Source organism: Saccostrea echinata, unplaced genomic scaffold, assembly GCF_033153115.1.
Source record: "Saccostrea echinata isolate AGI-Se365-2 ecotype Australia unplaced genomic scaffold, CSIRO_AGI_Sech_v1 ptg000007l, whole genome shotgun sequence".
Taxonomy (NCBI): Eukaryota; Metazoa; Mollusca; class Bivalvia; order Ostreida; family Ostreidae; genus Saccostrea; species Saccostrea echinata.
This window is the reverse complement of record NW_026889756.1, coordinates 6,872,501-6,895,457: the sequence shown is the minus strand read 5'-3', so window position 1 is coordinate 6,895,457 and position 22,957 is coordinate 6,872,501. Positions and strand designations below refer to the sequence as shown.

At 35.1% G+C, this 22,957-nt stretch overlaps 1 protein-coding gene across 1 annotated transcript in view; it reads left to right on the top strand.

The window, feature by feature from the left end:
• Positions 1–22,957, top strand: part of LOC133180698 (uncharacterized) — a 39,957-nt gene that overhangs the window by 7,136 nt on the left and 9,864 nt on the right. The window contains exons 3-4 of the mRNA XM_061315165.1: positions 8,470–8,922; positions 21,070–21,318. Of these exons, the coding sequence (XP_061171149.1) occupies positions 8,470–8,922; positions 21,070–21,318 (702 nt within the window). The remainder of the gene's footprint in view (positions 1–8,469; positions 8,923–21,069; positions 21,319–22,957) is intronic.

Here is a 22,957-nt window from a genome sequence, read left to right as displayed (position 1 = left end):
TACTTTACAAAATTTTTAAAACTTGTAGTCCCAGGGGTTCTGGTGTTTCTCCGAGGTGGGGGGAAGGGGGGGGGGCTCTATTGATAATTTAGTGAAAATGTGTGAATTCTTTGAAAATCTTCATCTTACTGCATAGTTATGATGATGAGGGTACCTCTTCCAAATCTGTAAATTTCATGACCCTGGGTCATGGGTTCTGGTGTTAGGGCTGTGTTAAATCTGTAGTGAAAATGCATTATTTCTTTGAAAATCTTCTCTGCTCCTGGGCATATTGGAGGCAAACAAAGTAAAAGTTTTAATAAGCAAGGGTATTTTTACTGGACATCTAGACCATTTAGTCAAGTGTTCTGGTCCTGGCCAGGGCTCTATTAATTTGTATTCTACTGAGCAAAGTTATTCCCCTTTGTCATTCACCTTCGATAGTTAATCACTGTAAATAATGTATTTGAAAGGTTAATAGAATAAGAGAATTATGCAAGAATATTTTTTGTATAATACAAATAGTACTTTCATAGTTTTATCGATCATGTTGACTTGGGAATAATAGATGAATAACAAGAGGCCCATGGACCCCAACGCTCACCTGAGTAACCTTGGCCTTGCTGTTTTTCACCTGATCCCCCCCTTGTAGTACTTATTGTGGGCCCGCCCTACCCCAAGGGGTCATGATTTGAACAGTTAGAATCTACACTACCCCAGGATGCTTCCACTTAAGTTTCAGCTTTTCTGGCCCAGTGGTTCTTGAGAAAATGTTTAAAGATTTTTCCTACATATTTCAATGTGAAAATTGGATTCCCTTTTGTGGCCCCACCCTACTCCCAGGGGTCATGATTCCAACAATATAGAATCAATCTACACTATCCCAGGATGCTCCCACTAAAGTTTCAGCCTTTCTGGCCCAGTGGTTCTTGATAAGAAGATTTTTAAAGATTTTTTCTACATATTTCAATGCAAAACTTGGATTCCCTATTGTGCCCCCCCCCCCCCCTACCCAGGGAGTCAGGATTTGAACAATTAGAATCTACACTACCACAGAATGCTTCCACATAAGTTTCAGCTTTTCTAGCCCAGTGGTTCTTGAGAAGAAGATTTTTAAAGATTTTTACTACATATTTCAATAAAAAAAACTTGAATTCCCTATTGTGGCCCTGCCCTACCCCCAAAGGTCATGATTTGAACAATTTAGAATCTACACTAACCCAGGATGCTGCCACATAAGTTTCAGTCTTTCTGACCCAGTGGTTCTTGAGAAGAAGATTTTTAAAGATTTTGTTCTGCATATTTCAATGTAAAACTTGGATTCCCTATTGTGGCCCCGCCCTACTCCCGGAGGGTCATGATTTGAAAGATTTAGAATTTACACTACCCCAGGATGCTTCCACATAAGTTTCAGCTTTTCTAACCCAGTGGTTCTTGAGAAAAAGATTTTTTAATGACCCCACCCGATTTTTCTCCTTTCTTTATTATCTCCCCTTTGAAGGAGGCTTGGCCCTTCATTTTAGCAATTTAAACTCCCTTTTACCCAAGGATGCTTTGTACCAAGTTTGGTTAAAATTGGCCCAGTGGTTCTTGAGAAGAAGTTGAAAATGTGAAAAGTTTACAGACGGATGGACAGACGGACGGATAGACAGACAGACGATGGACAACGGGTGATCAGAAAAGCTCACTTGAGCTTTCAGCTCAGGTGAGTTAAAAATGAGACAAAAATAACTTATCTTTTTTAAAGTTCTTCAAAGGCGAAGAGAGGCCAATATGAAAGGTAATAATATGGGGTTAAAAAATAAATATTTTGGTGATAGTCTGCGTGGTAATAATGATAAATGGGGGACAGATAGAAACTAGACCAATTATTTTGTTGATCCTAATTGTACTGTTTTTCTTGTTTTATCAGTTTATGGATCATCTAAATTGTTGTACTCAGGTTACCGTTAAGGCCCTTGGGCCTCTTGTCTTAAAGATGTATAAGATTTGGTTCTGAAGCTTACCAAATTCTAATACACCTTAAGGCTTTCTTAAAGACTTAAAGACCTCATGACCTTTAACCTTTGTCCTTTATTAATCTTTAACCTATCCAGTGCTTGTTTAATGAACTTTTGAGCTTGAATACTGTCCATTGTCTCCGTACATTTCATTTCATAAGGTCAATATTGCCCTAAATCTTTATCAATAATAACAGGCCAGGTATTTTTAGGGTTAAAAAACTATTAACATCGTAATATTTCCATTTCTAATTATTTTCTCTGTGATAACTCTTTGAAAGTTAGGTGAGTTGATTTCTTGATACTGTAACGGGTCTCTCTCTATATATATTTTCTCTCCGAGACTCATTAGGGGAATTGTCTTATCTTTCGTGGCAAGTCTTGCGTTACATGGCTCAACGGAGCTAGGAGGGCTAATGTGGCACAGTGGTTTAAAATTTAACACCCTTAATTTCTATTTCACAGCACTAAGTTATCTCATTTTAATTGAAACTGTTTTCAATTCCTCTAAGTTATCTCCCTTTAACCAATAACCTTTTAATTACTCAACTCTATCGCTCACCACTGTCTACAACTTATACCTCCTATTATTAACCCGCACTCTCTAAGTTACACTGAATTTATTAATAAATGAAATCTCTCAGCTTTTCTTCTCTATTTTTAAAACCTTTTATAATCTGGATTTTAAGAAAGTCACTAAAATTCTCTTAATACTCAGTATCTTCTGACTCAGTTCTTAATCTTTATTATCCCAACTTGGTTGGAAACCTTCAACTTTAGAAAACCTTGTAAATCTCTGTATTTGAAATCAGACAAAATACAATTTTACAATTTATTGTACTGATTATCTCTCAAATACACAAGCAACAAATCTAAACTCTGTCTCTAGTGTAGTCACCTACAATTATCCGTCTTTAACCAACTTCTCCCACAATGCTTATGTTGGAAAAGTAAAACTCCAAAGTCTAATTAAATTCCTAACTCTCAAACTTTCTCCCAGACCTCCTGGATGAAAGTAAAAACTAAAACTTAATCCCTTGAACTTTATTTCCTAATCAATTTCCAACACTAGTAAAATTCCAGAAAATTCCTAAGTCTGAATTCTGTTATAAAACAGCAGCAAAATTTAGAAATACACTAGCTTCCTCAGCTAAATGTATAAGTTACCTAAATCCTATGAAAATAACTTCAAATAATTTCAATAAATTCTCAAGTTTATCACCTGCTTACTAAAAATTCATACAAACAGCAAATTTCAACAAAGTCTAATTCCTCACTAAAAAGTCACTAAAATTGACCAAAACTTCCTATAAAATTCCACAAATATTCCAAAAGTTCCTAAAATATGCTGGAAATATCCCTGGCTCTTCTTGAAATAAAATTAAAAAGTCATTCTTTAGTCTAAATTCAAAACACCCAACCCATTGCTAACTTCTAACTCACTACCCCTAAAAAACACAGCTTCTCTAAACAAATATAAAAAGAAGAGCAAAAATTCCTTGAATCCCTCCTTTTTATGCGAAGACATGACGTAAAAGTTGGAAAATGTTGGAAACGTAGGAAAATGTTGGAGAATCTCTCGTGACATCTCCCGTAAGCGGCAAAGTCTATAGAAAAATCTAATAACTACCTACAAGACAACTATTCTGAATTAAAGTAATCACCAAATACATTCCTAAATCGAAATAAGTAAACCATTATCCATTTAATACAACAAATAACACGATTAACTCCAAAAAAATCCAAAGTATCGTAACATTTACGATCGGGCTCGACCTCCCGCAATTACGACGACAAAGTTCGTAAACAATTCCTGTCAATGTCAGTTTACAACAAGACAATAACCACCGAAAATCAATTGAAAACAAGCTAAACTACAAGAAAATATGACTTCATCTATAAAGCTATAGTTCATCAACTACAGAATACCAATTAAATGTCCCTGACATATGAAGTAAGCTAAAAATACCACAATTTGCTACAGCTATGACCAGCTGATTTCTACGTAACTCAAAACATGTGCACAAACTGTTTTAACACGTACAAATCACTTGAACTTGTCAATAATCACCTATTCAACTGCATGCAAGGCATAAATTACACATATTCCTGCAATGTCAAGTAGATATACACATATACAAGTTCATCTCAACTTTCCTACAATGTCAACTATAATCAGGTTCAATGACTCTGTACAAAACTAATCTGTCAAATCACTGGACTGTTATAATACTGTAGACGGACTTTTTTCTGCATATGAATAATTTACGCTATGAAAGCGGTTAAAAAATTTCGCGGATATTTGTCACAGCGTACTTAAAGTGAAATTAGAAATGAAAATGCATTAAATAAATGAGCTAGGCTATAAAGGTAGTACATCATTAAACACGTACACGTATACATGTATATATCTTCTATGTATATCTATCCTCGATATAGGTGCAAACAACGTAAAACATGTAAAGGCGTTCTATGAATTGACAGAATAAAAACTTCATTCTCTAAAATAAATATTTTTTGTGGACTAAATATGCCTGCATTAAACTTGAACTTCCCTCTCCCACAATTTGAGATAACGGCACGTGTTACACGACTTGTCTTCAAGCGGATCTGAGTAAATAATCCAATCTTATAGACGCCAAGACCCGTGTTTTTACTGCAGTTTTCAGATCCCTTTGTGTTTTGACTCGTAATTGATTGAATTGATCAACACCTGATTTAAATGGATCTGAACCCAGAAATTGGCTACTAATGAAGTTCAAAATATTTAATATTCGGTTTAAAAATTATGACATGTATATTAAAATAAATCCGTTCATCAAAATCAGTTACTTCTGAAAAATCACATTTACTGGTATGCCTGACAGTAGGGTTTCTGTTTGAACGGACTGGTGTGCATTGATCAGCCACCCAACAACAACATGAATAGGCTTCTGTGTTGATAATTGTAGATGAATGTGTTTATGAACCCACCCCCCTTTTTTTTAAGCTCATTTGACTTCTGATCTGTGAAACACTCAGAAAAAAAATCACGTTTCTAGTGAGATCCGATGTACAGCTGGCGGGAACGTATACGTACTGCATACACTTTACGTATGTTGTTATAAGTCATTTGACCATTGTACTTGCAAAGTTGATCTTTGAAAACACTAATAAGCACAGAATAGAAGCATTTGAGCAAAACAATGAAAATTTTTCTCTCATATGTTCATTGTAGATCACTATAATTTTTTTTGGAGATGTCAAGAATCCGCGTAATATTTCATCTGTGGATTAAACTGATATTGTGATCCCGCAGAATTATGACCCTGTGGAAAAAAGTACTTTTTCAGTAATTCCACCGGAATGTTAATTTTGCCAGGTGAAAGGTCAGGAGCCTCTTGTGCGGCTGTCTTTGTGTCTGACGTCAGTGGGCGGGGACTATTGAAATTAACATGGGAGGCCTTGTGTATTTTAAATCTATTATACAGCATTTTTAGCTCACCTGAGCCGAAGGCTCAAGTGAGCTTTTCTGATCAAAATTTATCCGTTGTCTGTCATCGTCATTGTCCTAAACTTTTCACATTTTCATCTTTAGGTCACCTGAGTCACTCAGGTGACCTATTGCTATCTGTTTTCGTCCGTCGTCGTGCGTCGTCCGTCGTGCATCGTGTGTTAACATTTGAACATTTTCAGCTTCTTCTCTGAAACCGCTCAACCAATTTCAGCCAATTTTTGCATATGGCATCTATGTCTGAAGGGGAACAAAATTTGTGAATTTCATGGTCCCTGCCCCCCTGGGGCCTGAGGGGTGGGGCTAAAACCATCAATATTAATGCAATCTTTAAAAATCTTCTTCTTTACTCCTGGACATCAAGCAGTCAAACTGTTGACATGATTGTAATAAGCATTGAGCCCTCTACCAAAATTGTGAAATTCATGGCCCCAGGGTCAGGGGTTCTGGTGCTGGGGGGGGGGCTATATAGATCATATAGTGAAAGTGCATTATTTCTTTGAAAATCTTCTTCTCTACTCCTGGGTATTATTTAAACAAATTAAATACATAGTTATGATAAGCAAGAGTGACTCTACCAAAATTGTGAATTTCATGGCCCCTGGTTCAGGGGTTCTGATGTTAGGGCGGGGCTCTATTTATTATATAGTGAAAATGCATTAATGCTTTAAAAATCTTCTTCTCTGCTTCTGGGTATTATTTAAACAAACTAAGTACATTGTTATGATAAGCAGGGACATCTCTTCCAAAATTGTGAAATTCATGGCCCCAGGGACAAGGGTTCTGGTGCTAGGGTTGGGCTATATAGCTCATACCGTGAAGGTGAATTATTTCTTTGAAAATCTTCTTCTCTGCCCCTGGGTACTATTTAAACAAACTAAGTACATTGTTATGATACGCAAGGATGCCTCTTTTAAAATTGTGAATTTCATGGCCCCAGGGTCAAGGGTTCTGGTCAAAAGGTGGGGGGGGGGGGCTCTATTGATTATATAGTGAAAAATCAAAATTTCTTTGAAAATATTCTTTTCTGCTTCTGGTTAAAAAGCAAAGAAGCTAAGTATATAGTTATGATGAGCAAGAGTGCTTCTTTCAGAGTAATGAATTGCATGACCCCTGGGTCAGATGTGCTGGTATAAGGGTGGGGCTGTTGATAATGTAGTGAAAATGCATTAATTCTATTAAATAATCCTGTCTGCTCCTTAATGTTAAGCAGTTAAACAAAGTGATTATTTATGATGAGCAAACTTGAAACTTCTGGTCCCAGGGTAAGAGGCTCTGGTGTTTCTCGGTGGTGAAGGGGGGGGGGGGGGGAGGGGCTCAATTGATAATATAGTGAATCTGTAGTGAAAATGCATTATTTCTTTAAAAATCTTCTCTGCACTTGGGCATATCAGAGGCAAAAAGTGTAAAAGTTGTAATAAGGAAGGGTATTTTTACCAGATTTTTGAACATCTGGACCATTTGGTCAAGTGTTCTGGTCCTAGCCAGGGCTCAATTAATTTGCATTCTACTGAGAGGAGTTATTCCCCTTTGCCGTTTACTTCTGATAATTAATCACTGTAAATAATGTACTTGAAAAATTAATAGAATAAGAGAATTATGCAAGAATTTTTATTGTATAATACAAAAAGTATTTTCTTAGTTTTAATGATCATGTGGACTTGTAAGTAATAGATAAATAAAAATGAGACAAAAATAACTTAAATGTTAGAGAGGCCAATGTAAGAGATTACAACAAGGAATTAAAATAGTACAAAAGCACTGATATTTTGTTAATATGCTGTATGGTGATAGTGATAAATGGGGAACAGATTAGAACCTAATTTATGAACTGTTAATGAATAGTAGACTAATTATTTTGTTGATCCTGATCACCCTATTTTTCTTGCTTTTGGGCAACAAAGCTTCACCTTTCATTTCATTTTAATACTCTATGGATCCTCTAAATTGTTGTATTGTACTCAGGTGACCGTTAAGGCCCTTGGGCCTCTTGTCTTCTCAAGAATCACGGGGGCGATTTCAACCAAACTTAGTTCAGAGTATCCTTGGATAAAAGGGATTCAAGTTTGTTCAAATGAAGGGCCACACCCTCTTTCAAGGAGATAATTGAGAATTTGTGAAAATTTAGTGGTATCTTTTAAAAATCTTCTTCTCAAGAACCATTGGGCCAGGAAAAATGAAACTTATGTGGAAGCATCCTAAGGTAGTGTAGATTCAAGTTTGCTGAAATTGACTCCCGGGGGTAGGGTGGGGCCACAATGGGGGATCAAAGTTTTACATAGGAATATATAGGGAAAAATCTTCAAAAATCTTCTTCTCAAGAACAGCAAAGCCACGATAAGTCATATTGATATGAAAGCATCCTCAGAAGCCACAATGCATTATCAGAGTTTAACATATGGATGTATAGGAAAAAATTCTCTGAAATCTTTTTCTCAAGAACAGCTTATAAATGAAAATATAAGGAATCGTTGTCTAGTTTGTTGGGTATGCCAGGGACATCAACGATAGTTGAAAACGTTGGATAATTTAATTTAATTATCCGAAGTTTCCAGCTATCGTTGATGCCATGTCATACCCAACAAACTAGACAGTGATTACTTAAACATTAATTAAAAAAGGCACAGAACTTTGTTGAGGATCATAACCCATTCTAATATTTATTTATATTTGGTAAAGTCACAATGTATATATAAAAAAATAGATATTTCAATATGAGGCCTTGAATTTTACTTTAAATTTGATAAATGAAAAATGTTCATCAATCTGACCTATGCTGCTCAACATCATATAACTTAATCATGTTAATGATACTGAAAAAAACCATGATAAAAACTTTGGTGTAAACACAATTTTTAGTATATATATAATCTTTATTAATTTGATTAAGTTAAAATTCGTTGGGGCTTATAATAAGCATGTATTGCTTCGGATTACTTGTAACTTTTATGAAATCAGTGAAAAGGTTAACTTTTACATGTATAACTCTGTTTGTAGATGGAGATGCAGTGTTGATATGCCTTCTTCTTTGCCAGAACTACAAACTAAGTCTTGAAGAAGAACAATGGATGGAGAAATATAATGCTGCGGCTAAAGTGTTTAAATTCAAGAAGATTAAGAAGCAACCTGATCCTAGCAAAATGAAAAAGTACAAACCAGTACTTAAACAAGATGGCCCCGGGGTAACATTTGGTTGTGAATTCTTCAAACACACCAGTTTTCTTAGATTTGCAAAAGATCCAAAATTTGTGGATATGTTTCTGATTTGGTCAGAAAAAGAAAACATAGCGGAGTATTGCAGATCATGGGTCTATCCAAAGAAAGAGGGTGAAGTCTTTTGCTGGTTATTACCAAAGCAAACCGACCAATTGATAGACAAACTTGGAGAGGATATTTTCACGCATCCAGCATGGCAAGACACATCAATACATGAAGCTGTTTTTAGAAACCGTATGTTTATCTTTAGTTCTTTATTATATTCTACTCCCCTCAAACAAAGTTTGGGTAGGGATACTTGAATCACCCTGCCTGTCTGTCTCTCCCTCCAATGTCTAAAGGCAAATCTTTGCCGCTTCAGTAAATCATGGTTACAAAGCAATTCTTACAAAGAATTCAGACTTAGTGCAGAGTGATTTTCATTCATTGTAGTTTCTAAAAACATTATGAACTAAGTCTTATAGCATTGAACAAATTACGTTTTAAAAATCAAAGTACTGAAAGTACTGGGAAGCACTAAGCAATGTTTGCAATTTGAAATTCATTACAATTATTTTGAATTTAAATTGCTTGTTGTATTAGAATAAGTAATATTTTGACAGTGCTATCACTTGGGCGAGCACAGCCGTTTGATACATATTCGCTTTAAAATAAAACTTGTATCAGCATCTTCAAACCACACGAGGATACATTTGAATGTTTGAGACTTTGAAATCATATGAAGTCGTATATACGTTGTTTTTTTAACATTTTATTGTCTCCCAAAAAAGTTCCTTTGGGGCATTGTGCACAATCCGAAATTACTCTTCGCCTGGCCTCGGCCTTTCTTTAAGGGCCGCTAGTTTGCAGTTATGAGCAGCAAACGCTTCTAGAGAACTTTTTTTTGACATTGTTACAATTATGCAAATTTATCCTTACGATGTGGGTTTGAATCCCACTGTGGGACGTGAAGACGGGTCCTTTGGATGAGACCGTATAAACAGAGGTTCTTTGTCACAGTAGGTGCTGATACAAAAAAGATCCCTCAGTGTTCAAAAGCCGTAACAGCCGAGATAGATCTAAATTTACAGCCCTCTACAGACAAGTGGTGCTTCTCAATATGAGTGAAAAATTCTGGAAAAGATTTTAAATATACACACAAAAAAAACAGTTATGCAAGTATATAGAAATTTCAAGTGTCAATCCTAATTTGCTAACGTTCAAATTAAAATGGCTTTATTAGCCACAATTCTCCGTTTTAGTAAAAGTATCAATAAAAATGTTATAAGGCAATAACATATAGTTTCTCTTAAATTTTGTTAACGTGGTTCACCAAATGTTAGGCAAAATATTTCACTACCACTTCTTTCTCTTGTATCTTTAAAAAGTCTTTCAGAAGGTTTAAAAAGCCCACAGTGATTGATGTTATTCAACCATAGTCGATTGGTTTCATAATTGTGTATTATGTGTTTTTCTAGTTGTGTCTGAATTCATTCATTAATATACAAAGTCGCTTAAATTACACTGTAGAATTTAAAAAAAAAGATCAGACTTCTGTATATAATAAAACAAAAGGTTTGACACTCGTCATCTTGGATTCCTGGGGTGCCTCGGTTTACGCTTGACTTTATTCAATATCTATACACTTCTCCATCACCTTAGGAGTCCATAAGAGGTAGCTTTGCATATAAATCACAAGCAACTGGAGGGGGGATGATCGACGAGTTTTCAGACTATACATGTAGCTATACATTTGTTGGAAAATGTGTAATGGAAATTTTTTAAGGTATTGCTTCTTTGAATAACCACTGTAGCAACTGTTAGCTATATGGTAAACAAGTGGTGTGTACAACGCCCTTATCCACTAACAGCGATTTTCGTACTCTCTACTTTACTAATTGACACCTACAAGTATAATTGTAATTGCACGTAACGCAGTATTAGACCAAAATGGCAGAAAGCCTGTTGGGGATTTCCAGTTGCATATTTTTAGGTCACTTGAGTCACTCAGGTGACCTATTGCTATCCATTCTCGTCCGTCGGCGTGCGTCCTGCATCGTGCGTCTTGTGTTAACATTTGAACATTTTTAGCTTCTTCTCTGAAACAGCTTAACCAATTGCAACTAAATTTGGCATATAGCATCTATGGGTGAAGGGGAACAAAAATTGTGAATTTCATGGTCCCTGCCCCCCTGGGGCCTGAGGGGTGGGGCTAAAACCACCAAAATAATGCAATCTTTAAAAAAATCTTCTTCTTAACTCCTGGACATCAAGCAGTCAAACTGTTGGCATCATTGTAATAAGCATTGAATCCTCTACCAAAATTGTGAAATTCATGGTCCCAGGGTCAGGGGTTCTGGCCCCAGGGTGGGGCTATAAAGATCATATAGTGAAAATGCATTATTTCTTTGAAAATCTTCTTCTCTGCTCCTGGGTATTAAATAAAGTTACTAAGTACATACAGTACCGACCAGACACAACCTAACAGAAAGTGAACCCAAAGCACACCCCGGGTTCGCTTTCTGGGTTCGCTTCGGGTTCACTTGGGGTTCGCTATAGCTGACCCCGAGCGAACCCGCAGCGGACCTCGAGCGAACCCGCAGCGGACCCAGAGCGAACGCCGAAAGTGAACCCCAAATTCAGTAACGAACCCAAAGAGCGAACGCGCGTTCGGTGTTGCGTAACAGAGTTGTCAATCAGGATTAGCGATAAAATGGGTTAACCAATCAGCGGGTCGACCAATCAGCATGCCAGTTTTTCATTCGATGTAAATAAAACATTGTACAAGCAAAGCGTGTTAATGCACAGTGTGAAACTATTTTTAACATTATAAAAAAAAATTAAATTGATATATTTTAAATATCCAGGTAGCATATTATATTTACACATTTTTTTTTTCATTTTCAAAATCCATTAATATACATTGCGTAAATTTATCAGACAAAACATACCCTAATATATAATCGAAAAAAAAAGAGAGAAAGCAATGGTTATTACAATTGTACTAAAAAAAATGGTTTTTGACAAGTTATAGCATTTCATCATCTCAAGATACTGTACAAGATTATGTATATAGACGTGCTTTTATTTAATTATTTTATTTTTATAATTCTAATGTACATTTTCGTATAAATCCAGATCAACATCAAAATAATTGATCTTCTTAATTGAAAATAGAAAAAAAAATGAATGAACAGCATAAATGTACATGTACATGTATGTCCAATCGTAAACTACTACATTATGGTATTAATTTGATTAATCTTTTACAAAAAATAATGTTAATCTTGATTTAGCTTGTTTTTTTTTTTTTTTTTTTTGAAGCGCGATTTATATAATTGAACGAACTAATTATCGGAGTAACTAAGCAAAATAGTAAGTCGTACAGTATTGTATTCTCTTAAAATATCGTAACTTTTACATGTACTGATAAAGCGTATTTAAGATGTTTAACGATTTTTCTCTGATGTTAATTATGTAAACTGCTAATTGTAGTCATGGTATTTTTATATCAATACATCAAAAATGTATATTTTTACAAAAAAAAAAAAAAAAGAAAAAAAAAAGAAAGAAAGGGAAAAAAAAATCCCGATACTTACATATATTTAAGCGGCAAATGTACACTTCATGATTGTCGGGGTTACTTTTCATCCCTGATACTTGTTATTATTTTTTTATATATAATTTCTGCAAATGAATGATTTTTTTAAAAAAAAAGATTGCTGATTTTTTAAATTCATAAATGGAAAAATGATTATAGTTTAATTCATTTTAAGGCCATTTTTAAAAATCTACCCCCTTACTGCATATCATAAAATCCAATTGAATCAAAACCCAACCTATATCATGTGATAGAAAATGCAGCATTCGATCATAAATTACATGTTTACATGTCAAAAACATTAAAAAAAAAACAATTTTCCTAAGTCTGAGAATTACATAAATAATTATTTGTAATCTAAAATGACTATTAAGTCTTATTTACATGTAGTTTAAAAAATATCCATTTCTAACTATTTTATTTTTCTTTCAGTTCTCCAAAGTCGATGAATTTCAGCAGTAAATATTTTTAATCTAAAATATCTATTAAATAAATTAAGCCTAATTTCGTCTAAAAAATATCCACTCCTTAATATTTTTAACTATTTTGCGTACAAAAATCTTGCATTTGCCTTAACAGTCGTGAATGATCGTGTAACATGAAGAGTCGTGTGAGTGAAGGATTAATCTTGCGGAATCGTTCTTGTAACGTGATCGTTCCAATATGTTGTCAACAATAACGCTGCAGCTATTATACATGCACATGTATCGATTGCCTCAGAAACAACAATGATCGATTTCACTACTGTATTTGAAATATACAAGGGGCGGGGCTTACTGGCGGCAAGATTAAAGCGGGGTCCGCTTCACGCATGAGTGCGTAAAGGGAACCCAGAAAGCGAACGCCGGGTTCGCTCTAGCGGACCCAGAGCTGACGCCAAGTGAACCCGAAGCGCACCCAAGGCGAACCCAGAGCAAACCCAAAATTTCTGAAAATGGACCAGCAGCGGAGCCCGAGCGAACCCAGAAAGCGAACCCGGCGTCCGCTTTGGGTTCGCTCTGGTGTTAGGTTGTGTCTGGTCGGTACTGTCGTTATGATGAGCAAGAGTGCCTCTTCCAAAATGTGAAATTCATGGCCCCAGGGTCAGGGGTTCTGGCCCCAGGATGGGGCTATATAGATCATATAGTGAAAATGCATTATTTATTTGAAAATCTTCTCTGCTCCTGGGTATTAAATAAAGTTACTAAGTACATAGTTATGATGAGCAAGAGTGCCTCTTCCAAAATTGTGAAATTCATGGCCCCAGGGTCAGGGGTTCTGGTGTTAGGGCGGGGCTCTATTGATTCTATAGTGAAAATGCATTAATTCTTTGAAAACCTTCTTCTCTGCTCCTGGGTATTAAATAAAGTAACTAAGTATATAGTTATGATGAGCAAGAGAGCCTCTTCCAAAATTGTGAATTTCATGGCCCCAGGGTCAGGGGTTCTGGTGTTAGGGCAGGGCTCTATTGATTATGTAGTGAAAATGCATTAATTTTTAGCTCACTTCAGCTGAAAGCCCAAGTGAGCTTTTCTGATCACATTTTGTCTGTAGTCTGTCTGTCTGTCCGTCTGTCCGTCCGTCTGTTAACTTTTCACATTTCCAACTTCTCCAGAACCATTGGGCCAATTTTGACCAAACTTTGTCACAGAGCATTCATGGGTGAAGGGGATTCAAGTTTGTTCAAATGAAGGGCCACGCCCTCATTCAAGGGGAGATAATTCAGAAATCGTGAAAATTTGATGGCATACTTTAAAAATCTTCTTCTCCAGAACCAATGGCCCAAAAAAGTTGAAACTTATAGGTAACGTTTGTTATATAGTGTAGATTCATGTTTGTTCAAATCATTACCCCTGGGGGTAGGTTGGGGCCACAATGGGGGATCAAATTTTTCTATAGGAATATATAGGAAAAAACTTCAAAAATCTTCTTCTCAAGAACAACAAAGCCTTGTTTAGTCATATTGATGTGTAAGCATCCTCAGGTAGTAAAGATTCAAATTTGTTCAAATCATGATCCCTGGGGGTAGGGTGGGGCCACAAGGGGGATAAAAGTTTTACATAAAAATATAGGGAAAAAAACTTTAAAAATCTTCTTCTCAAGAACAGCAAAGCTTTGTTTAGTCAAATTGAAATGGAAGCATTTTCAGGTATATTCAAGTTTCTTTAAATCATGACCCCCGGGGGTCATCAAGAACAGCAAAGCCATTAATTTTATTATATTGATATGGAAGCATCCTCAGGTAGTTTAAAATTCAAGCCCCCCCCCCCCCCGTAAACTTTTCAATACTGAATTGATTTGTGCTTTTTCCTGGCCATTGTATTCAGGTGAACAATGTGGCTCATGGGCCTCTTGTTTGAAAATCTCCTTCTCTGCTCCTAGGTATTAAGTAAAGTAACTAAGTACATAGTTATGATGAGCAAGAGTGCCTCTTCCAAAATTGCGAAATTCAAGGCCCCAGGGTCAGGGGTTCTGGTGTAAGGGCGGGGCTTTATAGATTATATAGTGAAAAAGCATTAATTCTTTGAAAATCTTCTTCTCTGCTCCTGGGTATTAAATAAAGTAACTAAGTACAGAGTTATGATGAGCAAAAGTGCCTTTTCAAAAATTGTGAATTTCATGGCCCCAAGGTCAGGGGTTCTGGTGTTAAGGTGGGGCTCTATTGATTATATAGTGAAAATGCATTAATTTTTTGAAAATTTTCTTCTCTGCTCCTGGATATTTAATAAAGTAACTAAATACATAGTTATGATGAGCAAGAGTGCCTCTTCCAAAATTGTGAATTTCATGGCCCCAGGGTCAGGGGTTCTGGTGTTAGGGCGGGGCTCTATCGACAATATAGTGAAAATGCATTAATTCTTTGAAAATCTTCTGCTCTGCTCCTGGGCATTAAGGTGATAAACTAAGTACATAGTTATGATGAGGATGTGGGCCTCTTTCAGAATTGTGAAAGCCATGGCCCCTGGGTCAGGGGTTCTGGTGTTAGGGCGGGGCTTTATTGATTATATAGTGAAAATGCATTAATTCTTTGAATATCTTCTTCTCTGCTCCTGGGTATTATTTAAACAAAGTGCATGGTTATGATGCATTATGATGTCTTTTAAAAAATTGTGAATTTCATGACCCCAGGGTCAGGGGTTCTGGTGTTAGGGCAGGGCTCTATTGATTATATAGTGAAAATGCATTGATTCTTGAAAATCTTCTTCTCTGCTACTGGAGATTATTTAAACAAACTAAGTGCATGGTTATGATGCATAAGGATGCCTCTTCCAAAATTTTTAAATATATGACCTCAGTTTTGGGGGTTCTTGAGGAGGGTGGCTCTGTTGGTTATGTAGTGAAAAAGCATTAATTCTATTAATTAATCATCAATTAATCCTGTCTGTTCCTTAGTGTAGAGCTGATAAATAAATTCCTAGCTATGATGAAAATGGGAGCTTCGAACAGAATTTTTAAATCTTGTGGTCCTAGGGTCAGAGGTTCTGGCAAAAAGAGGGGGGGGGGCTTTTGATAATATAGTGGAAAAGTGTTAATTCTTTGACGTCCGTAGTTATGATGATGAGGGTAACTTTTCCAAATTTGTAAATTTCTTGACCCTTGGTCTTGGGTTCTGGTGTTAGGGTAAGGCTTTGTTGAATCTGTAGTGAAAATGCATTGTACCTGTGAAATTCTTCTCTGCTTCTGGGCATATTGGAAGCAAAGTGAGTAAAAGTTTAAATGATATAAGTAAGTGTATTTCTACCAGATTTTTGAACATCTGAACCATTTGTCTAAGCATTCTGGTCCTGGGCAGGGCTCTATTAATTTGTATTCTACTGAGAGAAGTTATTCCCCTTTTCCATTCACCTTTGATAATTAATCACTTTAAATAATGTATTTGAAAGGTTAATAGAGTAAGATAATTATGCAAGAATGTTTATCGTATAATTCAAAAAGTACTTTCTTAGTTTTAATAATCAGGTAGACCTGTAAGTAATAGATAAATAAAAATGAGACAAAAATAACTTATCTTATTAAAAGTTCTTCAAAGACCATAAGAGAGGTCAATGCTAGAGGTCTTAATATGGGTTTAAAAATAGTACAGAAGCACTAATAGTTTGTTAATAGTCTGCATGGTGATAGTGTTAAGTGGGGGACAGATTAGAACTTAATTTATGAGTTGAGACTGAATACTAGACTAATTATTTTGTTGATCCTGATCTTCCTACTTCTCTTGCTTTAGGGCAACAAAGCTTCATCTATCAGTGTATTTAACTAAATTGTTGTATTATACTCAGGTGACCGTTTAGGCCCTTGGGCCTCTTATTAGAAGACTCAGTGGAGTTATCTAACTTGCTTAGTGGTGCTGGATCGCGAACGGAAGTAGTCTTACGATGACAGAAAGCGCTTTGCGCTGCGTTTAGCGCTTAAAAAGACTTCCATTTAATATTTGTGTGTTTTACTGTATTAATCGTATCATATGACGTCATATACGTAGTAGTGTATGCAATGGATATATGCCGAATACTGTTCTATATGTAAAATTATCAGACTGTTTGAGGCCCGTTAGGGCCGAAAACAGTCTGATAATTTTACATATAGAATTGTATGAGGCATATATCTTACTTAAAACATTGCTATTTAAATGTCCAAAAGTTACCTGTAGGAGTCCGATAATTACACAAAAGGAGTTCAGGCATCAATAGTTTTCTACCTAAAACCATCTAATAAGTGGACAAAAGAAAAGAGAAAGTTTTTTTTTTCTTTAGACAGTAAAATCAGTGAGTGAACTCTTTTGTTTCATTCATTCAATGGCAGTCGTTTGGCTTAGCAGGAACTATGGACAGTGGTCAGGTGATGAGGGAATTTTTTATGATTCTGAATATTTTTTTTTATTAAGTGCGTTTGACATTGATACAGATACAGTGTTGGATGATATCTTCGAAATGCATTTGAAGTAATAATGCGGATTTTTATCTAAATTTTGATTGGATGATATAATGAAAATCTTGGGTTTTAAAAGTGCGGTCATCATGGTCATTGGGGAACAAACCTCGTTAAATGAAGAGATTTGCAGACTGGTTCTTCATCAGAAATGGATTTAAATTGGCTTATTCCCAGTGATGTATCGAAAACGCTTTGCAAAAAAAAAAAAAACAAAAAAAAACTGAATGGAAAGTGTTACTTTTGAGGAAGTTTAAGACTCCAGTTTCTTCTTGGATTTGCTATTTTTAACAACTTAATTTCCTCGCGTTCGCTTACCCTGAATTTTTTCTCCCTAACTTTTTTTTTGGTTTCTGGACAAATTAAACCTTGATTTCACTCTTCTTGTTGTTTTTTAACTACTGTCTGATTTTGTTATCACTGCCGTCCGATAATATATTATTGGACTGCTAATCATTATTATTGGACGACTACAGGTAAATTTTTAGACTGCAAGAACAAAGGCATGACGTCACAGCAATGATTTAAGACCTTCATACACGTGTACTGGACTAGATGAGATAGCGTTAAAGACCCAGGATCTCAGTCCTTTGTCAAGGGGCTGTTTCACCCTCAAATCTCCTGCCATTATTTTTGTTTAATTTGAGTAATTTAAGATTTAAAATTGCATTAAAGTGTTGAGGAAATATGTTTTGTACATTAAAATTAGATATGATTTTTTGGAAAATAATTTATTTCATATGCTAAAATATTGAGGAATGTATTATAATTAAATAGGTTTCCACAGAACAGTGCATTGCCTGCTTTATAGCATCATTAAAGATGGAAACAAATCTTAAGAATGGTCATAAAAATGTGATAAATAAACAAATATATGATTCCCCAACCATTAAAGCTTTAATGAATTATGAAATTGAAATTATTAGAAATAATTATTTATCAATTTTTCACACATCTTTTATCTAACACCCAAGATTCATGACTAAACGTTTCCACTTAAATGTCAAAAATAAGCTGTATATCGGCTCTATGAATTATATTGAAATATGATTTAAGAATTAGGTCAAAGGTACAGTTCAAACGTTAGGAGTCAGGTAGTTCAAGTATTTTAGAAAAGCAATGATGCCAAGCTATATATACACTCCTCTTATAGTTCTCAAGATATAACCTGGTGTGACAGACAGACACAGTCTATGCGAAAGTCATCGGACCGTCGGTTTTTACCGGTAAAATTTAGTTCGGGTCGGTAAAAGAAATTCAGGATACAGCACCAATTGTCCGATGAAAAATTAAGGCCTAAAAATCTGAATTTACATGTACATATGGTCTTATTGTCCACACATACCCTTTATTTGATCCATTTAGCAGTAATACATGTTTAATTTTAATCTAGAAGTATCCTGTCATGATCGTTATTTCTAACTCGAATTTCCTCTGTCATGGAATATAGATCCATAGATAGCTCATACGTAGATTCAGTTGAGCAAAATTTTTTTCATTATTAAACAAGAGTAACCGTAATGAGTTACTTCAGGAAAGAAATAAATATATTTTAAAGTACATTTTAAGTTTTAAAAAAATCTTTGACAATTGTGTATTTCGTTTGTATGTGTCAAATAACCAGAAAAAGAGAAAATTGTATGTTACCTTTTAAAAAGGAAAATTATTAATAGTAAGCTTGTTCTTTTCAATAAAATACTTTTTTTTATAATCTCAAATCTGGATTTATTTGAAGTTCAATTTAACAGTGAGAATCCCCCCCTTCCTTTTAACAATCTCTGTATCATAATAATGTATGTTAAATTTAAAGAAAAAAGGTCGGTCTGGTAAGTAAATGCTTGGTCTGGTAAAATATATATTTTTACCAGACATTATGTCCTGTAAAAATTTTAGACTTTCGCATAGACTGCAGACAAACAACAAGTAAAGTTATCCCTAGGTGTTGCTCTGCACTGCAGATGACGCAAGGAGTTTGCTAAATGATACTTGTGACGTAAAAAGAGATAACTTGTTTACCAATTTCAACCAAACTTGCCACAAAGCATTCTTGGGTAAGGTGAATTCAAGTTCGTTCACACTTTCTATCAAAGGGAGATATTATAAATTAGTGAAAAATCAATGGCATTTTTAGAAAATCTTCTTCTCAAGAACTAGGCCAGGAAAGCTAAAACTTGTGTGGAAGCATCCTCAGAAAGTGGAGATTCAAATTTGTCCAAATCATGACCCCCAGGGGTAGGGTGGGGCCACAATTGATAATCAAAGTTTTAAAAAGGATTTTTTTTTTTAAATATTCTTCTCAAGAACAGGAAAGCCATGATTGGTCATATTTATATGAAAGTATCCTTGGGTAGTGTAGATTTAATTTTGTTCAAATCATAACTCCCGGTGGTAGGATTGGGCCACAATGGATGATCAATGTTTTACATAGGTATACATAAGAAAAATCTTTAAAAATCTTCTTCTCAACAACAGCAAAGCCATGATTGGTCATATTTATATGGAAGCATCCTCATCAGTTAGTGTAGATTAAGTTTTGTTTAAATCCAGTCTAATTAAAATTAGATGTTCCGAATCCGCTACCGCTTCTCAAACATCTACCAACATCTTATTCGGGGTCACGTCAGAGCGACCTTTCGATTAGCCAATGAAATTGGTGCCTTCGAAATTTTGGCTTATAGTTCGGATGCGTTTCTTTTTTTCACTGCCAAACCTAAACGCCGGAGGAGTTTCATAGTAAACAAAATATGCATGGCATAGGCCCGTGCTATGTATGAATGTAACGTGCGGGATATCTTGTATAGTTTGTGCATTCTCGTCATAGGCACTCCCCAGCTTAATTGTTAAAAAATATATATCATGTTTATAGTATAGTAGATATATATTTTTTAACAATTAAGCTGGGGAGTGCCTATGATTCTCGTTTGCGATATTCAGGTAAGAATGCCAGATTGGCGGACTGTACATTCAATTTATACCAAAATTACTTTAACTCAACGTAAGACAGATTACTGAGCATCATTAATGTTAAGATTGTAGCCGTAGACCTATTTTTAGAATCGTATACAGAAGTTCGAATCTGATTGGCCAAGATTTAATGTTTATTCATAATTGAAAGGTAGCTCTGACGTGACCCCGAATGGGATGTTGTTAGATGTTTGAGAAGCGGTTGTGGATTCTAATTTTAATAAGATTGTTTTAAATCGTGACCACCCGGGGGGTAAGGTGGGGACATAATGGGCAAACATTTTAAATGGGAATATATAGAAAAGAACATTAAAAATCCTTTTTCTTAAGAACATCAATGCCATGATTAGTCATATTAATACAGAAGCATCTTCAGGTAGTTTAGATTCAATTTTGTTCAAATCATGATCATGACCCCGGGGGATAGGAAGGGGACACAACAGTGCACCAAATTTATACATTAGGATATATAGGTAAGATAATTAAAATCATAAAGTTGTTAAAATCGTAAAAGTCTTCTAAACCCATGACTAGTCAAAGAAATAAAGAAGCATCTTCGGTTAGTTAAGATTCAAGTTTGTTCAAATCATGCAACCCCAACTCCCCCCCCCCCCCCTTTATAGGTTGGAATCACTTATAATTAAACTTTTCAATACTGAACAAATTTTTGCTTTTATTCATAGCCAACTAGCCAATTTTGAAAGTGCTCATGTGAGCGGTGTGGCCCATGGACCTCTTGTATTGAAAAGCAGCTGTCTACTATGTCAAGAGCCTTGATTTTAATTTATCGCGGGGAATGGTTGTATAAAATGTTGAATAGTTGTACCTTTTTACATTGTTGCTATACGCAATCCTAGAGGAACATGTGTATGGTTAGAATAAAGGTAGTATGTTTCACAAAGAGAAAAAAAAAACAATAACTACTTTATTTTCAGTTGGCATACCGATGCAGGTCATAATGAGAGGAGATGATTCAGTGAAGAATTTCCTGGAAAATCTCAAGAAAGGAAAGACAACGATGTACCACGCCACTGGGATGTTAATAGGATGCGGAGGCAGTGGAAAAACAACGTTGCTTGGAAGATTAAAAGGCATTCACATGGAAGATATTCTGAAAAATACAAGGTCCACCAGAGGAATTGATGTCCAGACCGACGTTTTTGATGTGTCAAACACCATCAAAGGTATTGTTTCAATTTTAAATCAAAATTTGTAAATGTTGATTCACCTCTGATGGAGGGTCTGTCACGAACTTTATTTTGGACTAAGGTTCTTTGTTATAATAAATATGTACATTAATCAAAGACTTTTAACAACGTAAGACAATTTCAGGCATTTATGATTACTTTTGTGTAAATTAGTTGAATCTGATTCATCGAGAAACACTTAAAAAAAAAAACACTTTTACCTGCTGAATGATGAAGCCACGCCCTCCAGCGTAGCAACAGTCAACATTGCTTGACGACGGGTGATATTCCAAAAAAAAGTGACTGCGCAGAGTTTTTGCACGCACGGTTCACTGTTATCTGATTTTCGGTTGACAAAGGTTTTCTTGGGGTGAAAATTTTCAAAGTTACACTCGACTACATGCAATATTTATATAATCTTACATATTGAAGACTGTATACAAAACATCATGATATATTTTTTTTATCTTAACTTCTTTTCTACTCAGCAGAAGAATGGAAATTTATTAGTGAACTTTTAGGTAGATATGTTTATTGTATCTCAAACAACAGGTATAAATGTGGAATGTACCTGCATATATATAGGTGACATGAAGATTCTTTAAATAGTTTTTTAATAAAAATGAGGTAAGAAAAGAAAACAAATTAATATAATTGATTGAAGCTAGGAAGATATGGCTGTTCAAGGCTACTATATAGAAATTAATTTCAAATGCATTTGAGATCATAAGTGCCGAAAAACAGCTGAAATATAATAGCTATTCATAATACCAATTGAAATAATGTAAAATAAATATCTGCTTGGAGATTGAATGGAAATGTGTACTTTTATGCTTCACTATTTTACGGATGATATTAATCTAATAATTTTGAAGACAAATGACAATTTTTTTTTCAAAAACTAGTAATGGTTTTCAAAGGGGGGGGGGGGTTGTTACAACACGAAATGTAATAACAACACAAAATGTAATAACCGGGATTTTTGCATTTTGCGTCGATATCAACGCAGAATGTAATAAAACAAAATGTTAAAACTGACTTTTTAGGAATATTACATTTTGCGTTATTACATTTTGCGTCGAGATTAAACAAAATGCAACAAAACAAATTGCAATAACAAACCTTTTGGTCAGTCAAGTTGAGAAAAATTTCCAATTGCGTAGTGGAAGAAAATAAACAAAAAGAAAATAAAACAAAAGGAAAAATAAACATATGCTATTTCTTACATTAGATCTGTTTTAAATCAGTTGATATTCAAATCTAAGGTGTTGCAAATTAGAAAAATGCGCGCACACGTGTGTGTGGATGGAGGGGGGGGGGAGCAATTTCGTTGATCTGAGTGTATCAGTTTGCTTTTTGAAAGGCACATGCATAAAAATTAAAAAAAGAATTCTGTTTATTTGTATTGGCATGTGTAAATATAGCTGAGAGTGGGTTTCTTGTCAAGATTTCATACAGTTTTACAAATCATGTGCATTGCAGACTTGCAAAAATAAGATTCTCTCTGTCTCTCTCTCTCTCCAATAATAAAATGGATAGTTTCTGTATGCGCATAAAAATACAATGATATACATACGAAGTAACCCATATATGTTTCTCTTCGCCAGATACACACACACATATACACATACATTTT